General features: G+C 45.1%; 1 protein-coding gene across 6 annotated transcripts in view; it reads left to right on the forward strand.

Annotated features, from left to right (window-relative positions):
* Positions 1-15,593, forward strand: part of SLC26A7 (solute carrier family 26 member 7) — a 148,479-nt gene that overhangs the window by 89,721 nt on the left and 43,165 nt on the right. For all 6 annotated transcript variants that reach the window (XM_067536291.1, XM_067536301.1, XM_067536311.1 and 3 more), the window contains 4 exons: positions 5,751-5,898; positions 8,856-8,969; positions 12,398-12,475; positions 14,938-15,033. In XM_067536291.1, coding sequence (XP_067392392.1) covers positions 5,751-5,898; positions 8,856-8,969; positions 12,398-12,475; positions 14,938-15,033 — 436 coding nt within the window. The remainder of the gene's footprint in view (positions 1-5,750; positions 5,899-8,855; positions 8,970-12,397; positions 12,476-14,937; positions 15,034-15,593) is intronic.

Here is a 15,593-nt window from a genome sequence, read left to right on the forward strand (position 1 = left end):
ACAACCTTGATACAAGGGACCAGGGCCTTAGGCTCCTAAGTCAGTTAGGTGTTGCAAGGCTGAGCAGAACAAAGCCTAAATACCTTTAAAAATGTGGGCGTTAGTTAATAAGGTGATGAGCACATTATAGATAGAGAGAACCTACCTCATTGGGGTCCATGATCCTAGAATACTGCCTGCTTCTCATGATCATTATCAGTTTATAAGATTTAAAAATGAGGCTCAGCAAGTTGACCCATTACATTTTCAACCACTTCTCGGGTTTCCCCATCTGACATAGGTCCAGTGCATTCTGGGAAGCCCATGAGATAGTGTGTGTACTGAGGACTTGCAGCAATAGGAGGACAATACTGGGATCAGTTAAGAGATCCAGTTATATTAACTGTTTGGGACAAATTAGAAATCGCCTGTCTCAACTCAGATTTAGTACAGACCTCTTTAATATGAAGAGTTAAAATTTATTTGTGCAGCTTTAATTAAAAAAAGTGTATTGTGTATTGTGTGTATTGTGTATTTAATTAAAAAAAGAATTGCTGCAGATGCAATAGTGTTGAAGAATGCAAATGCAGTCCATAACCTTCCAAAACCAGTAAATGCTTTGACAGGAGTAATTTAAATTGTTGTATATAACAAAATCAGGAAATGAGATTTTAGTGGTCGAGCTGATTTATGTGGACCCATTAACAGTTGACCAGTTCATTGTTTTAAGTATAGCAGATTCCATCTGAGATAGTTCTTCTTCGAGTGCTTGCTCATGTCCATTCCATATCAGGTGTGTGTGCCACATACATCAGTGTCAGAGATTTTCCCCTCTGTGGTATCTGTGGGACTGGCTGTAGTGCCCTGTGGGGTCACACGTATATGCGCTGCCCCCCCAGTTCTTTTTTATCACCCATGATGTGCTGGAATGTCCTCTTACTTCAGTAAGCTCTTCTAACCCAGTTTTTTTTTCTTGTAGTAATAGTGTACATAATTAAAAGTTAGTTTGTTAGTGTATGTTATATTGTAGATACCATCCCACAGGGGGCGTGGCTCCAGGGAAATCTTCTGCATCATGCAAGAAGCCTATGCCAATGAATGACCCTCACTAGAGCTGCCTGAAGTGCCTGGGAGAGTCTCATGTGCAAGATAAGTGCAGGATCTGTAAAGGGTTCAGACCTTGCACTAAAATAGAACAGGATATTAGACTGAGAGCACTTCTAATGAAGTCAGCTCTTAGACTGGCCTCTGAGCCAGACGTTCATACTCGGTGTCGAGTACATGGGCATCGGTGTGGAGCACCTTTCCAGCACCCAGTTCCTCCCAGCGCCAATCGCCATCCTTGGTGCCAAAGAAGAAGCATAAGAATACACATATCAAGAGAGGGTGCTCACCGACACCAGTGAGGGACAAAAAGGGCACAGGAGATGAAGCGAGACCCATGCTGGGCCGTTCGTCTTCACTGGGACTTGGGTCAGCAGCAGTCTCACCCCTTGGAGTTCCCAGCCCAATCCCGGATGTGCTACTGACTCTTGGGAGTAGTAGGGGCACCTGGCACCATCCACATCGGAGGCATTCCAAGTGGCCAAGGACCTCCTCTCGATTCCCGTGCGGCTGATGCCTCGAGAAGGGAAAACCCCATACTGGGACCCTTGCTAGTACCATCGACTGCAGGGCCATCCAGAAGCAAGTCTGCGATGAGGCCTCCGTAGCGATCTCCAACACCTAGATGTTGCTCCCCAGCCCCGAGCTAAGATGTCTAGGACAATGTTGTCAGCTGTCTCAATGAGAAGAACATCATGGCTTCAGTCATCCAGCCTATCCTCGGAAGTCCAACAATTCATTCAGGACCTCCCATTCAATGGTGCAGCCCTGTTCACAAAACAAACAGACACGAAACTGCACAGTTTAAAGGACTCTAGACCCACACTCTGCTCCTTGGATCTCTACACCCCGTTCACCTCTAGGAGACACTTCAGGCCACAAGAGCCTCAGAGATTTGGGGGTCAATCCAGGATTGAACCCTACAGAAAGAAAAATAAGGGTTATAAGAAATCCCAGGGTCAAGCTCCTGCTGCTGCCTCTCAATCGGGCTTGAGTCACTACCCCTCTGGGGGGAGGCAGGCCTTTTGAAGGCGTGCCCTGGGGCAACCTACCAGCCTTTACCAAGGATCCAGCCTCCCCTTTATTTTCAAACTGTCTTGCACCCTTCTTCCTGGCCTGGACTGATGTAAAATAGGATCAATGGGTGTTAAGTACCGTAGCAGTGGGGTACACTCTCCAGTTTGTTTCAGTGTCACCTTCCCACCCCTCATCCCCGTCCCTCTTCAGGGACCCTTCTCCTGAGCAACTAATGACCCAGGAGGTGCAAGCCCTCCTACTGGTGGGCACTGTAAAGGAAGTTCCCTGAGAACAGAGAGGGATAGGGTTCTACTCCCACTACTTTCTGATCTCAAAAGGCCCATTCTGGACCTGAATGGCCTCCTCAAGTATCTCAAGAAGTCTGAAGTTTCGCATGGTCTCTCTGGCCTCCATCATTCCCTCCCTGGATTCTGGCGACTGGTACACCGCCCTCAATTTAAAGGACACGTACTTCCATATTTCTATCTTTTGTGGCCACAGAAGATTCCTATGATTCGTAGTTGTGAAGAAGAACTGCCAGTTCACAATATTTCCCTTTGGCCTATCCAAAGTTGTTCACAAAATGCGTGGCAGTGGTCACAGCCTACCTCAGACAATGGGACATACATGTCTTCCTTTACCTTGACAATTGGCTCATCAAGGGTCACTCAAAAGCTCATGTCCAACACAGCATCGTTGTTATACGGGCAATTTGTCAAGTGCTGGGCCAGTTGGTAAACGAACATAAATCAACATTAGTACCAGTGCAAAGGATAGAGTTTATCAGGGCAGTTCTCGACTCTCCCCAAGCCAGAGTGTTCCTACCTGAGGCCAGATTCTTGGCCATATCAGAACTTATAGCACATGTCATAGCTCAACACCTTACCATGGCATGAGTATGCCTCAGGCTGTTAGGGCATATAACAGCATGTACCTATGTGGTTCAGCTCGTGAGGTTGCACCTCAGACCTCTGCAGATATGGCTGGCATTGGTTTACTCCCCAGTCAGGTACCATTTTGACATGGTCCTCAGGATCCCTCCATATTTACCTCCCTAGGATGGTGGTCGAACCCTCATCATGTATCAAAGGGGATCCCCTTTGCGGCTTCATGGCCAATGCTGTCCCTGGTATTGGATGCTTTGGATTTTGGGGTGGTGGGAGGCATATTGGCACCCTCAGGACCCAGGGCCTCTGCTCCAAGGAGGAGCTGGCATTACATTTAAACGTCAGGGAGTTCAGAGCAATCTGACTGGCTTGCAAGGTGTTCCTTCCCCAACCGTCCGGCAAGGTAGTGCAAGTGATGACAGACAACACGGCTTCGAAGTATTACGTCAACAGCCAGGGGAAGTGTGGTCCTCAGCCAATGAGACAAGAGATCGCTTCCCAATGCCTTTCTCCTACTGTGGTCAGGGATCTGATGTATATCTTCCCCCAGTTTCCCTCATTCACAAGGTCCCCATAAAGATCAAGAGGGACAGATCATGAGTTATCTTGATAGCTCTGGCATGGCCTCGCCAGCACTGGTTCAGCATGTTGCTACTTTTATCCATGACCCCCCTTGGGCCCTCCCAAACTGACCGGACCTGATCTCACAAGACCATGGTTGACTGCTACATCTGAACCTAGCCTCCCTGCACCTGATGTCATGGATGCTGCATGGCTAAGCCTTGAGGAACGGGCCTGCTCCACCAAACAAGTCCTGCTAGGAAGCAGAAAACTCTCCCTCAGAGCCTCATACCTGGCCAAGTGAAAGCATTTCACCTGCTGGGCATATGAGCAGAATCTTTCCTCAGCTAAGTCATCTATTCAATCCATTTTGGAATATCTGCTCCACTTAAAACAACAAGGTCTGGCATTATCATCAATTAAGGTACACCTGCTATATCGGCCTTTCAGGGCAGATCAGTCTTCTTACATGAGATAACAGCCAGATTCCTCAAGGGCCTGGAGAGGCTCTTCCTGCTGATATGAGACCCGATTCCTCTGTGGGATCTCAACCTGGTGCTATCAAGGATAACTAGGCCCCCCTTTGAGCCCTAGGCATCTTGCTATCTTCTATACCTATCATGGAAAGTCACCTTCTTGGTGGTGATTACTTCAGCAAGGTGAGTCTGACAGATTAAGGTCCTGACTTCTGAACCCTCTTACACGATGTTCTACAAGGATAGGGTCCAGCACCTTCTCTCACCCAACCTTCCTGACAAAGGGGATATCGCAGTTTCATGTCAACCTGGCTATTTTCTTGCCAGTCTTCTTCCCGAAGCCCCACAACTCTAGTGAGGAAAGATATCTTTATACACTAGATGTTAGACGAGCTCTCACTTTCTACATTGACAGGACAAAGCCTTTCCGCAGATTCATGCAGCTGTTCATTGTGATTGCTGAACGGATAACAGCACTGCTGGTATCCTTCCCAAGGATTTAATCCTGGATCACTGCCTGCATCTGAGCCTGCTACGAGCAGGCGAAGGTCACGCCTCCGGTTTTACTGACGGCTCATTCTACAAGACCTCAAACGTCAGCGGCAGCTTTCCTAACTCAGGTCCCAATACAGGATATCTGCAGAGCCGCAACATGGTTGTCTGTCCATGCATCCCACTATGCCATTAATCAAGAGGCCCGGGATGATGTGGGCTTTGTCAGAGAGGTATTACAATCAGCACTTCCATGAACTCCTGACCCACCTCCAGAGGCACCGCTTGTGAGTCATCTGACATGGAATGGACTTGAGCAAGCGCTCAAAGAAGAAAGAACAGTTACTGACCTTTCATAACTGTTGTACTTCGAGATGTGGTGCTTGTGTCCATTCCATGACCCGCCCTCCTTCTCCTCTGTCAGAGTTCCAACAAGAAGGAGCTGAGCGGGAGAGAGGTTGGTGGCGCCACTTATACCAGTGCATCTGCACATGACCCCATAGGGTGCTAGAGCCAGCCCTTCAGATACCACTGAGGGAAAAATCTCCAGCACTGGTGCATGAGGCGCACACACGTCTGCCATGGAATGGACATGAGCAACACACCTCAAAGAACAACAGTTAACGGAGGGTCAGTAACCGCTGTTTTCATTCAGGCTGTCTAACTTTCCCCCTGCAGTTTCAAATGGATTTGGTAGTCTTCCTCTCCTAAATCATTGTGAAATGATATTTTATTATTATTAGTCCTCCCATTCCCTACACCCTTCATATTAAGCAGGCAAAATACATATTTTGGGGCATAAATTTCTGATTTAACACTAATATTTCTTTCAGTTGGGGGCATCTACACTAGTAGGTTGATATGTTCCAAATGCCCCACTTTGGCTAGCACCAGTTCTGCCCACTGACTACAGCAGCAGCACTAATGTTATCAAGGCTACAGGTTGCCAATATCATTTTAAGCACTGTGTGCTTTAAAGGAGGTCTACCCAACATGGTTCTCAAAATGTCGGTGGCTGCCAGTTCTATTTTTACACTAGTGCTCCTGCTGCTGTTACCACTGGTGCAACTGAAACAGTGGTAGCAATGATGGGACCTTTAGGGCAAGAAGAGTCAGTGTATACAAGGACTGTGTCTCTGTGATCTTTTATGCATTACAATTATACATAGCTTTGGTATAGGATTTATCACACGTGTATCAGGTCCAGTAAGAAGGATTGTCTTTGCCTTTACAGGATACCAGCGCCGAAAGCTCCACCCATGAACATCCTCTCTGAAGTAGTTACTGAAGCTTTTGGAGTAGCGTTAGTTGGTTATGTAGCATCACTAGCCCTGGCTCAAGGCTCTGCTAAAAAGTTCAAATACTCTGTGGATGATAACCAGGTAAAGCACTTTCTCCTCAGTGACGGCAGATCCTAAAATGACTGATGTTTTGGGAACATACAGTAGCCAGGAGCCCAGCAGGTGACTGAGGGGTTTCGTATGTTATCACGAGGACTTCAGATGATAATAGTAAATACGCAGTGCAGTCCAAATGAGCTCTGCAAAGCTTCCTAGTCTATGGAGGCTGCTGCTGATTTTAAAGGAACACAAGCCTCAGTAGCAGCCAGGGAATGCTGCATTAGGCACCAGCAGTGGCCAGCTTGGGTTTCAGTGTGTTCTTCCAGTGTCAATATAAGGCAGTTTTTTGCAAGGCAACTCCGTGCGAGAAGAATTTTAAATGGGCCCCAGACAGAAGAAACAGAGCAATAACTGGACTGAACTAGGAACTTATAGCCCCAAAGACTTACCCGATTTTCTTACAAAATGGGGCTTGTGCAAAGCATGAGTTTCATTTCAAGGGAAGGATTATTCTTTATAAGAAGTAAAAGCAGTGCTGATTCAGACAATGCTGCCTAACCTCAGCTGCAAAAGCTGCTGGTCCTGAGGGTCCCACTACACAATGGACAGGCTGAAGTGTCAGTGGAATGTTTACTGTGTATGCTACTCTACCGCTGGATGTGGCATACGAGCTACTTCCGGTTGACTGAGTGTTCTGTGAAGATAATAACTTAAGCAGTTGGTGGGAAATACATGTACTTCCAGGGACAAGTTGGATATGGTTTTGTGGGTAGAGCTGGTTGGGAATTTTTCAGCTAATCATATTTCATCAAAAAAGTCAGTCTATACCAAAATTGTTCGTGAAACAAGATCAGTTTAGATGACTCTCCCAACTCCAAAAAATCTTGGGGGAAAAAGTTTCAAAATTGTCTAAATATTCCATTTCAACATTTTCAAAACCAAAAATGTCAGTTTTCCAGTTCAGAATGACTTTTTGTTTTGAAATGTAAGCTAATTAGACAATAAAGATTAAGCAAAAGAAAAAAGGTCAAAATCAAAACAAAACATTCTGAACTTATCAAAAGAAAATGTTTTGATTGACCTAATATAAAAAAAGTTGTTTGTTCAGTTTGCGAACATTTTTGAGATTTTGACTTTTCATTCTGTCAGGACCATAAAAATGTTTGAACTCTCTAAAATATTCACAGGATGGGAAAACTGTTTCCCTAAAAGTTCTGCCTGCATGTGGGACTGAAACGCCACCCCTGTCTTCCCGTCCCGTTGCGAAGCAGTTTGAGGCGGATGGCCCATGGCTGAAAAGTGAACAATTGGCCTTGTAGCAGGAGGCTTATTTGAATGTCTTTGTAGGACAGCCCAGTTTTGCTTGGACCAGCCCGTGTCTTTTGCAAACTCCTATATCAATACATCACTGAGACATGGATATGTGAATGTTCTGTCTGCTCATGTCTTAAAAAGTATTTCTGCACATAATCTTCTATTAGTTTCTACTTATGTCACAAAGCCATGTTTTGGGGGGGAGGGGGAAAGAAGGCAAATGGCTTGAGTGCTGGTAGAAGGGAGGCATTATAGCTGCAAATAGCAGGAATAAGATAATGCCTCCAGGGGCACTTAGGGAAACACATTAGTCTGCAGCTCTTGCTGTGCCTTTAGTAAATGTGGAGCAGGTATACGCATGGATGAGCCCTCCAGCAGCTTGCTGGTGTGCAGGTGGCAGGAGACATGGTCAGGCATCTACACTGGCTGGGTATGCCATCTGTGGGACAGTGAGTCTTGCCAACCTCAGTGTGTTAGGAGGAGGCCATTGGTTCTCAAACTGGGGGTCTGTGCAGTGCTGTGAGGCAAGCATCAAGAGCTGCTCTCCACCCTCCCCCTTACACAGCCCCGGTGGGGAAAGAGACCTGGATGCAGGGAGCCCTGATGTTGCTCCTCACTCTGCCCATGTCCCTCCTCCCCCCACACAGCCCCTAGTGGTGCATGGAGAAGCAGCTTTTGAGGTGGGAGCAAGCAGCAATACCAGCCATTCTGTGCATGCACGTCTGTTTCCCCAGGTGGGCACAGGAGGGGCTTGCAGGGGTTGGAGTGAAGAGGGGCACAGTGCAGGCATTAGGGGTGAAGCAGAAGTGGGGAACCTGCAGGGCTTAGGGGCAAAGAGGGAGTGGAGAGCCCATGGGGGCCAGGGGTGAAGGGGGAGTGGGGAGCCCATAGGGACTAGGGGCAGGCACCCATGGGGCGAGGGGGCTGCATTCAAAAGCTTCTTATGTGAAAGGGGTCACCAATACAAAAAGTTTGAGAACCACTGCCCTAGGCTCTCTCCCTGACTCAGTGCATTGATGCTGGAGAACCATTATCAGACACTGTATTAGTACACACTATTCACCTCAGTATGCAGCTGCAAGATCTTGGATGGCTTCCCCACCCCTATTAGGCTTTTCATATCTAATTCTTTGCAGAGGTAGCTGCACTTCAGTCATGGGTGAGGTGTAAAGTGCATTAGTAATGAAAGATACCATATAAATGCAAGTTACCATTTCTAACACTCCATTAAAACTTGCTCTCAAGGAAGGTAAGGAACCATTCTTTTTCAATATTTCGTATTGAAATTAGAGAGAAATGAGTGCTGGAGATGAGCCTGAAAATACTTCAGCTCTAAACACCCCCAAACTTTGGGCTGTTCAAAATGCAGATGTGAATCTGGATGTAAATGTTGAGGTTGGAGCCTCTCTCTAAGAACTAGGAATGCCATTTATTCTGCAAACAAAATATGTCTTCCTGTTCTACCTTTGAATCTCTCTCAACATGTGTCTCATTCAGGTTAGTACTGAGTCAGGAGAAAGCATATTATACTAGAAGATCTTTTACACTGTATGTACCAGTTTTTCCCTAAAAGGCTGTTCTTTATAATTGCTAATATTTACATAGGGAACTCCCATGTTGGCATGAAGTGTTGAAATGACAGAACAATGGAATAAAACAATGTATTCTTGTTTAAAACTTTGCAGGAGTTTTTGGCTCATGGCCTTAGCAATGTGATTCCTTCATTCTTCTTTTGCATACCAAGCGCTGCAGCGATGGGACGTACTGCACTTTTATATAGCACCGGAGCAAAAACACAGGTAACTCATTAGACTTACATTGGTAAGAAAGTTGAGATTTTTGTGCTACTTATCATGTATTGTGCTGATTGTATCCATTAGATTTTCTTGTTCTCCATTTACCTATAAAATGGAGGTCTCAGGAACCAACTTCTTCTGAAACCATTATCAATACCATTTCTTCAACCTTCATATAAATCAGTCTGTGAGAGGGGGATGCCCCTAATTCCTCCCAGCAGCCAAGCATGTCTCCTCAACACACAATCTTAGTTTAGTAACTCAGGTAGGGAGAGGCATGAATCTGCTCTTCAGCATTAGTAATCTGCATGGCAACGCAATTATGTGTTGCAGCCATGCTGAAAAAAAGCAAATGGATTAATTAATATACTTAATTTTAATTCATTATTAGCTTTCAAGTTTGGGAAAGTGAGAACTCCAGGCCTTGTGTTTCTGCCCTGCGCGGATACACTTACATTCAAGCCTCTTGCATTTTTATTTGCACATATCACCATCATGACTAACGGGCCCTCTAGTGGCGTGTGAGGGATTTCACTTTACGTATTGAGCTGGTTTTTAGCTTTAGTTTGATTGGATTTAAATAAATAAATCAGACTGTGACTAAAATGAATTAAATCCAACTTTTCCAGTTGTTTGATTTTCAAAATAAAGTGAACATAAGCCTTGAAAGCACTCCTAAAAGTCAGTTAATCTGCCCACTGAAGGTCTGTGCCATTGTGTGCTCGTACTATGTCACAATATGCTTATATTGTACAGTACATATCAAGACAGTCATTTCCCATTTTGTACGTGTGCAACTGAATGTTCCTTCCTATGTGGAATACTTTGCATTTGTCCTTATTGAATTTCATCCTGTTTACCTCAGACCAATTCTCCAGTTTGTCCAGATTATTCTGAATTATAATCGTATCCTCCAAAGCACTTGCAACCCCTCCCAGCTTGGTATCATCCGCAAACTTAATAAGTGTACTCTCTATGCCATTATCTAAATCATTGATGAAAATATTGAACAGAACCGGACCCAGAACTGATCCTTGCAGAACCCCACTCATTCTGCCCTTCCAGCATGACTGTGAACCATTTATAACTACTCTCTGGGAATGATTTTCCAACCAGTTTTGCACCCACTTTATAGTAGCTCCATCTAGGTTATATTTCCCTAGTTTGTTTAAAAGAAGGTCATGCGGGACAGTATCAAAAGCCTTACTAAAGTCAAGATATACCACATCTACCACCTCCCCTCTATCCACAAGGCTTGTTATCTGTCAAAGAAAGCTATCAGGTTGGTTTGACATGATTTGTTCTTGACATATCCATGCTGACCCTTACTTCTTACCTTATTATCTTGTAGATGTTTGCAAATTGATTGCTTAGTTATTTGCTTCATTATCTTTCTGGATACAGAAGTTAAGCTGACTGGTCTGTAATTCCCCGGGTTGTCCTTATTTCCCTTTTTGTAGATGGGCACTATAATTGCCCTTTTCTAGTCTTCTGGAATCTCTCCTGTCTTCCAAGACTTTTCAGAGATAATTGCTAATGGCTCAGATACCTCCTCAGTCAGTTCCTTGAGTATTCTAGGATGCATTTCATCAGGCCCTGGTGACTTGAAGACATCTAACTTGTCTAAGTAATTTTTAACTTGTTATTTCCCTATTTTAGCTTCTGATCCTGCCTCATTTTCACTGGAATTGACTATGTTAGATGTCCAATTGCCACTAACCCTCTTGGTGAAAACCAGAACAAAGAAGTCATTTAATACCCCTGCCATTTCTGCATTTTCTGTTATTGTTTTCCACCCCCTCATTGAGTAACAGGCCTACCCTGTCCTTGGTCTTCCTCTTGCTTCTAATATATTTGTAGAGTGTTTTCTTGTTACCCTTTATGTCTCTAGCTAGTTAATCTCGTTTTGTGCCTTGACCTTTCTAATTTTGTCCCTGCATACTTGTGTTTTTTGTTTATATTCATCCTTTGTAAGTTGACCTAGTTTCCACTTTTTGTAGGACTCTTTTTTGACTTTTAGATCATTTAAGATCTCCTGGTTAAGCCAGGGTGGTCTCTTGCCATACTTCCTATCTTTCTTATGCAACGGGATAGTTTGCTCTTGTGCCCTTAATAATGTCTCTTTGAAAAACTGCCAACTGTCTTCAATTGTTTTTTCTCTTAGACTTGCTTCCCATGGGATCTTACCTACCAACTCCCTGTTTGCTAAAGTCTGCCTTCTTGAAATCCATTGTCTTTATTTTGCTGTTCTCCCTCCTACCATTCCTTAGAATCTTGAACTCTATCATTTCGTGATCGCTTTCGCCCAAGCTGCTTTCCACTTTCAAATTCTCGACCAGCTCCTCCCTGTTTGTCAAAATCAAATCTAGAACAGCCTCTCCCCTAGTAGCTTTCTCCACCTTCTGAAATAAAAAATTGTCTCCAATACATTCCAAGAACTTGTTGGGTAGTCTGTGCCCTGCTGTGGTATTTTCCCAACAGATAACTGAGTAGTTGAAGTCCCCCATCACCACCAAGTCCTGTGCTTTCGATGATTTTGTTAGTTGTTTAAAAAAAGCCTCATCCACTTCTTCTTCCTGGTTTGGTGGTCTGTATTAAATCCCTTCCATGACATCACCCTCGTTTTTTACTCTTTTTAACCTTACCCAGAGACTTTCAACAAGTCTGTCTCCTATTTCCATCTTAATCTCAGTCCAAGTGTATACATTTTTAATATATAAGGCAACATCCCCTCCCTTTTTCCCTGCCTGTGTCTCCTGAGCAAGCTTTACATGCATTTGCCTGGATTCATAAACCATTAACCATACACCATTAACTTTCTGATGTTGGGATGATTTACTGATGCTTCAATGCTAACAGGAATACTCATTGATACTTGATCATACAAGGGAAATGGTTTCTCCTAATAAAGAAAGAAAAGAGCTCCTTCTATTAAAAAGCAGCTAACAAATTTAAAATTGTTCAAATATCACTGTTGCATTGTTCAATGTGGTGATAAATGATTGTGACATGACAGAACATGAAGGGCATGTTACCATAAGTACAAATACAGAATAAGCACACATAACTGCAGATCTTGTAAAATTATGGCACATACACATCCCATTTCAACAGCTGATTTTACAAGTCATGCACTGGTTTGTGCCTGTGTATCTAGCATCAAGATCAAGCCCAATGTTGATATCTGATCCACATATTTCTGCGCATTTAGTGGCTAAAGGCCAGAGATGAAAATTTAAATGATCCACACATTGTTCCAATCCACAGATAATTTGATAGCCAAAATCTCTAGCCTGTCTCCTTTAACTTTTGTGTTTATAATGTTTTGTTATTCTCACCATTTCTCACAAAACCAGCATATTCAACTGACTTCCAATTGGCTATAAAAATTGAATAACATTATTGTACTTTTCCTGTTTGTTTGTTTTTAGGTGGCTTGCCTTATATCTTGTCTTTTGATACTTGTGGTAATCTATGCAATAGGACCAATGCTATACTGGCTGCCCATGGTACAGTACTTCATTTTGTTTTCATTTTTTAAAAGTTCCATTTCACATTTCCATACAATACATATGTGTCTTTCATAGAAAATGGTTCTTCTTTTGAAACACCAGTGTGAGTGGCAAAATAGAAAGAGGAGAATAAACCTCTGAAAGTCTTAGAATACCTACCCCCCAATTCCTTTACACTAGGAAATATGTACTTTTAACTTAATTTTGATCTGTAATCTGTCTAAATATATGAGGCCTGTAACGGGTTCACACAGGACCCCCCTCTGCTCAGGTCCTCTGCTCCCGAAAACCACTCGCAGCCTTCAGCTTTGTGCTCTCACCAGTGCTCTTTATTTACAGGTTGTTACCTACGACCGTCTATTGACACACAATCCAGGCTAACAGCCTCAGGGGCCTCCAGGTTGCAGCCACTGACCAAAAAGAGCTCATCCTGCTGCTGTAGCTTCTCTCTTTCTGGCTGTTTACCTCCCCTCTCCGGCCCCCCCCCCGCACTTCCTTCCTGTGAGCCTTTATAGCAGCTTGCTAACAAGCCCAACAGCTGCTCCTCATCGACCCACTCCATGCAGGTTTACTCAGCCTGTTCCCATTCCTCTCAGTTAGGGCTCCAGTACTATTTGAGTACCAGGGTGTGGGCAGGCACAAGCCCACCCACAGCTAAAAGCCCCTCCCCCAGCCTAAGGGGATCTGGGACCTGGACTCAACTAATTACGGGGGACAATGAATGAAAAAACAGGGATGGGCATAGAGGTCAAAGTTCTAAATGGAGGGAACCTGAAGGGGACATCGAGCAGAGGACCCTAGACAGTGCCCACTGCTCCTCAAAGGTAGCCAAGGAGTCAGCGGATGCGGCCCAGAGGAACCCTGCTCGGAGACGTGATCGGATGGAGGAACGGAAGGAGGCCCCACAGTTGCAGAGCACCTCCTTGGCCAACCTCCTCTCCCTGGGAGTTATAGATGGCCACCTTGGCCAAGGTGAGGAGGAGGTTGACGAGGAGGTCCAGTGACTGTGGAGCCGCAGATGGGGTGCATGTAGATGAGGAGGTGTGGGGAGAAGTGCAGCCAGAACCTTAGGAGGAGGTTCTGGAGGAGCCGGAATAGGGACTGCAACCTGGCGCATTCCAGGTAGATGTGTGCCAAGGTCTCCCTCACGCCGCAAAAGGGTCAGGCTTTGGGACTGTGGGTGAACCATGCCAAGTACATGCCCGTGCTCACGGCTCTGTGAAGGAGCCGCCAGTCAACATCCCCGGTGGGCTGTGGAACCAAGGTTGAATACAGGCTGGCCCACTGGTGTCTCTTGCCCTCAACAGGTGGTAAGAAGTCCCGCCACTTGGTGTCAGGGCGGAACACAAGGGCGAGGAAATAGAGTGTGTGGAGTACGAGCATGTGGAGATGTGCCTGTGGCGTGGCTTGGAAGCACACCAACTGCAGAACTCGCAGTCGGCTCGGGGGTGTGCGGAGGAGGCAGTCGGGGAGGCTCATGGGCAGGGGTCCGATGAAGAGGTCTGGAGGGCCTGTGGTGAGGGGCGGGCGGGGAGCGCCCTCTCTCAGGACCCGCTCGAGGTAGGCCTGAGTAGCAGGAGGCAAGGCTGCCCTCACCTCCTGGAGTACACAGGGGGGTTTGAAGTGTGGAGAGCCCCATGCACCACCCTAGTGCTTTGGGATCCAGCCAGTCCCCCGGTTGTAGTCCAGGAGGTCTCCAATCTTTGTAACGCCTGCCAGGACCAGCCTCTGGCGCACTGAGTAGTACTCCGCCACCTGCTCACTGAGATGGGGATTGTGTAGCAGGGGCTCCACGAGGAGATCCGCCCCCTTGGCAGCCGCCACGGACCTGGTTGCGGAGACCAGCCTCCAGGTCTGGAGGAGGCAGTGGTAGAAGACCAGCAGCTCAGAGAGGTTTCACGGATGACTCCTTGGGTGGAGAACAAAGAAATGCCGGTTGTATTGGAGCCCTTGGAGGTGGTGGAAGAAGGTGTGTGCCAGTGCACTCCATGGCGGACTACCTGTGCTATAAAGGAGCTCTGCAGGGGGTGGATGTGGAAGGTGTGGACCTGACTACGGATGCAGCACAGGGAGACTCAGGAGCCCTGCAGAGACTCAGTGCAGTCCTGGCCAAAAGAACTCCAGAATTGTCTTAATAGGACAGGAATCATATCAGTGTCTGGAAGTTACTAGCTCTTTTGCTTTGGAGACCCTCCCCAGGTAGCGCTAAAAGATGGGCTTGGTATTTCTCTCCAGAAATTCCTGTGTTCTTCATTCCAGGGCCTCTCCTAGGTAGTCTGTTAGATGGGGAGAGTGGTTCTGGTGCCTGTGCCTTTGATGTCTGTACTCATTACATTTTTTAAACATTTACCTTGGTATTTCTAGGATTAAGTTATAACATCAAGTACTAATTTGGGAAAAATGCCAATTTTGCTACCTAGCAGTTCCCTAATAGCCTTTTCCCTTTTTTTCCTTTGCAGTGTGTTCTAGCAAGTATCATTGTTGTGGGTCTAAAGGGGATGCTGATGCAGTTCCGTGATTTAAAAAAATATTGGAATGTGGATAAAATAGATTGGGTAAGTGAAACTTAACCTAAGCAGGTTTTCCACACAGAAATTTAACATATTCTTGCTAAACAAACCGTTATACTGCTTTGGACTGAGAACAGATATGCTAGCACAAGCTAGTTTTGTAATATACTGCCAGCTTATTTTCTCAATCACAAAATAGCAGAATTTGACATTTTAACTGCCTTTATAAGACACAGAAATGGAATTTGTACAAATTATTAAGGATAAAGCATAATTTAATACTAAAAACATTTATACAGTCAGACCTGGTTAATCAGAATGGATTTAGAATGTCCAATTTTGGATGTATACAAATCCCTAGGTCAGCTAGTTGGCTATGGAAGTGTAAAAAATAATCTGGTATTCTACCCTGGTACGTGGAATGAAAACTGTACTGGACATATAGAAATAAAAGTACAAGAGATGTGGAAATAGACATTGTGTGTTTCTTATGATGTTGCATAGATTTTAATCCAAATGAAAATAGTATCAGTTATGGCAAGTACTTTACAGTTTGCAGAGTAAAACAGATTTTGTTTGGTTAAAACAAAAGACTCCATAGCAAG

Source organism: Emydura macquarii, unplaced genomic scaffold (genome assembly GCF_026122565.2).
Source record: "Emydura macquarii macquarii isolate MOO-44397 ecotype Brisbane River unplaced genomic scaffold, CSIRO-AGI_Emac_v2 contig_383, whole genome shotgun sequence".
In the NCBI taxonomy this organism is placed as follows: Eukaryota; Metazoa; Chordata; order Testudines; family Chelidae; genus Emydura; species Emydura macquarii.